Consider the following 3,616-nt stretch of genomic DNA (forward strand, 5'->3'; position numbering starts at 1 on the left):
TGGTGATCGATCTGCTGTGGAAAAGAGTCGTACTCCGCGTCTACCCTCAAGCAACGAGAGTTTCTTCTCCGTCCTGTCGAGGATGTTCTTCTGAACGATCTTCGTGTTGGTCAGGAGTCCCGTGAAGGACTCCGGAGCTTGTGGTGAGTATATCTCCTGTGCCATTCTTGCGAGTCACATTATAATAGGGGTGAATTTTTTTCAAAGATCCAATATCCAGTGTCTTGCGAAAGTCGTTCATCATCGATATCAATCGTTGATGCTCCTCGTTAGTGAGCTTCCCATCTTCCAGAGTAATGCCCAATTCCAACATGAACGAGTCTTCAGCTCTCTCCATCTGCTGCAGTTGTTCAATACACTTGACAAGCTGACGTTTGGTGTCGAGAACGTGTTTACCAATGCATGCCATGATCACACCGATGATCGTGCTACTGATGGCGATGATTCGAATGCGATGTTCTCCAGATACAACACCACTCCCTTGAAGGATATTGAGAATGGTTTGAATGAGTATGAGAAAGGACAAGATTGCAGTGTTGTAAATCACGTACTTCTCCCGGCAACGCACCTTTTCGCTCTCCAATTTCTTTCGTTTTGCTATATCCTCCACCATGTCACGCACGTGACGGACACGAACATCTGGAAGATCCATCTAAGTAGTTGTGTTGGTGATCCGAAGATCAAGGTAGATGGGATATCCGGAAGTAATGTGTTCACCGGTGTTGAATTTCAACCAGAACGAAATGCTAGTCACGTTTTCGTGTGGAAGCAGCAGTCGTTTGTCTTCTTTCCCGAACACGTAGTTATTCAAACCGTTGAGGGTTTGAATAAGAAAAGTCTTCAGCACCCTCGAATCAGTATTGTCTTCGTACTCCACAGCAGGTCCAATGAGGTCGGTGTAGAGCAGGACAAGTCTTCTGCCTTTCGTCAGATCCACAGCGAACGGGAACGTGTGAGATCCCTCGATCGTGTATGGCTTGAGAATAGTGCCCACACCCAGCACCAATGCGGGTGAGTCCTTCTTCAACAAGCACCGTTTATTCCTGGGTACCGAGACACTTATGCGGCTGGTGTGACGAGAGTAGGAAAACACAATGTCTCCGTGTCCTGCTCGTTTCAGAGTGGCATTGATAATAGACACCAAATCGTCTACATCGCTGTATGTTCCCGTCTTGATGGAAAGTCTATCCTCTTCTTCTTCTTCTTCTTCTTCTACACCATGTACCACATAGAGTTTGTTCGTTGCCTCGTCTATGTTCTCAAAGTGTACTTCAAACTGAGCCGATTCAACATGCAGGACTTTATCACGCGTATCGAGCTCCTTCACATTTAGAGTAAAGTTCGGTTTGTGCAATCCCCTGCTCACGCCCGACGTGTTGTTCGCCACTGTCAATATCACAGACATTCTGGTGTTGTGATGACACTCACTATAGATAGGTTTTATTTTTCATTTTCATCTCAAGAATGTAGTGTAGCCTGTGTGCTATATATTATGTACAATCAAAGTAGCACTTTCATATATCGTAGTGTGCCATGAGTTCTGTGTGGATGCGCTGGATTGTATGAGAAGATAAACTCTCTGCAAAGTGCAAATGACAGAACAACTTTGATGAAGTGCCGTTGAAGAATTGAGTACCACCAATGCTATAATTGCAATCTTCGATTCCATTGGTTCTGGAAAATGGGACAGTGTCTAAGTTGGAATGTATCAAAATGGAGTTTACGTATAGAGTGAATAGGCCTTCTGAATTCCGAGCGTAACTTATGACACACTTTGTACCCAAGAGATCCGTCATACTCGACACAGGTTTATCCAAAGCCGCCGATAATTGGCTGACTACAGACGAAACGGGTATGTTGAATGATGAATGGCCGGGACGCGTGAAGTAGTTGCCACTTATGTGGGTGGCAGTGAACAACACGTACAAACTATCCAAGCTGAAATTTCCGACAGTATCGATATCGAATGCCTTCAATGACATGTTTCTAGGGTCAGGTGCGTCCACTTGAATTACTTGGAACATTGCAAAAGACATGTTGTCGTGAAACAGATTGACGAATCGTTCTCTAATGGAAACTTGGCTGGGTTGTGTAATGTTGAGGTAGAAGTGATCGTCTCGGAACATGTCGATGCTGTTCACGTTGATTCTCTTGTCCTTCATGTCAACAAGATTTATCCCTCTGTATCTGTTTCTGCTCACCCTGGTGACGGATTCAAATCTGCTAGGATGAGAGTATATGTAGAGGTAGGCGTTTCTCCGAATGAGAGGTAGTAGATGAAACGGATCGGATAGGTTCTGATTTGATTGCGGACCCATGGGGCCTCTGGTTCCTTGAGGACCTATGGGGCCGATGATTCCTTGGAGACCCACGGGACCTCTGTTTCCTGGAGGACCGGTTGGACCGATGGTTCCTTGGGGACCCATGGGACCTGTGGTTCCTTGATCACCTTGCACACCACGTTCACCTTGTGGGCCGTCTTGTCCATCTTCTCCTCTAGGTCCAATCTCACCTTCAGGCCCGACCAATCCACGTTCTCCACGTGGTCCAACTTCACCTCTGGGACCTTCTGGACCAGGTATTCCTTGATCACCTTTTTGACCGCGTTCACCACCTTGCCCATCAGCTCCTCTAGGTCCAGTCTCACCTTCAGGACCGATCAATCCACGTTCTCCACGTGGACCAGCTTCACCTCTTGATCCATGAAGCCGACCAAACGCCTTCCATTTCGAGCTGAATTTCTTGTACACGATGAGCGTGGTTGCATCGAGATAGAAGTCACCATTTCTCCCTACAGAGTTCAGTGGCATGCCACCTCCGCTAAGCCATCCCAATCCCCGATCACCACGAGGTCCTTTCATCTTGCGCACAGTGTCCATACCAGTTTGCAATCTCGATGATGCTTGTTGGATTTCATTCTTGACCCAACCGGCAGGGACAGCACATGTCAAAGAACTATCATCGTACGCCAAATTACAGATGGAATGCTCGTTCATGTTGAGGTTAGCATCCATGGACACGGATCCATCTGTTTTCACGTGCAGCTCATCAGCTGCTATGGCTTGATCTGTGTAGCGCGTAGATCTGTTTTCCACATCTTCCACTTTGCTCTCATCGGCTTTCACCTCTTTCAGTTTCTCCACATCATGAACCAAGGTGTTTTCGGTGTCATCGTTCCCCACAACTGATTGTATTTCGGTAATATCATTCCGCATGCTTTGCATGTGCTTGAGGGAAGTCTCCTCCCCATCACTCCTATGGAAATGCGTAGCCCAGTACGCCATCTTCACACACACACACACACACACTGTTCTAATTATGATAGGAAATATTTTCTTTCTCAAATAAATCATTATGATACTCATGTGTGCTAGTGGTAATCTAATGAAGCGATGATATGTTAGCAAGAGAGAGAGAGAGAGAGAGAGAGAGAGAGAGAGAGAGTGAGAGAGCATGAAAAAAAAAAAAAAAAAAAAAAAAAAAAAAAAAAAGGGTTAGGATATAAAGTCTTTCTGATCAATCAATGTGGTAAGATAGACTAAGCATTTAGCAGATTCAAGTCCAGTGAATTGTCCGGTAGGGTGTCAGGGAGAGACGCTGCCGCCGCCGCCGTTGT

General features: G+C 46.0%; 1 protein-coding gene across 1 annotated transcript; it reads right to left on the reverse strand.

Annotated features, from left to right (window-relative positions):
* Positions 1-367: 367 nt before the first annotated feature.
* Positions 368-3,290, reverse strand: LOC135830377 (uncharacterized). The gene has a single exon (XM_065342638.1). The coding sequence runs from the start codon at positions 3,282-3,284 to the stop codon at positions 1,515-1,517; it is 1,770 nt and encodes a 589-aa protein (XP_065198710.1). The 5' UTR covers positions 3,285-3,290; the 3' UTR covers positions 368-1,514.
* Between the last annotated feature and the right edge of the window lie 326 nt (positions 3,291-3,616).

Source organism: Sycon ciliatum, unplaced genomic scaffold (assembly GCF_964019385.1).
Source record: "Sycon ciliatum unplaced genomic scaffold, ocSycCili1.1 SCAFFOLD_2086, whole genome shotgun sequence".
Lineage (NCBI taxonomy): Eukaryota > Metazoa > Porifera > Calcarea > Leucosolenida > Sycettidae > Sycon > Sycon ciliatum.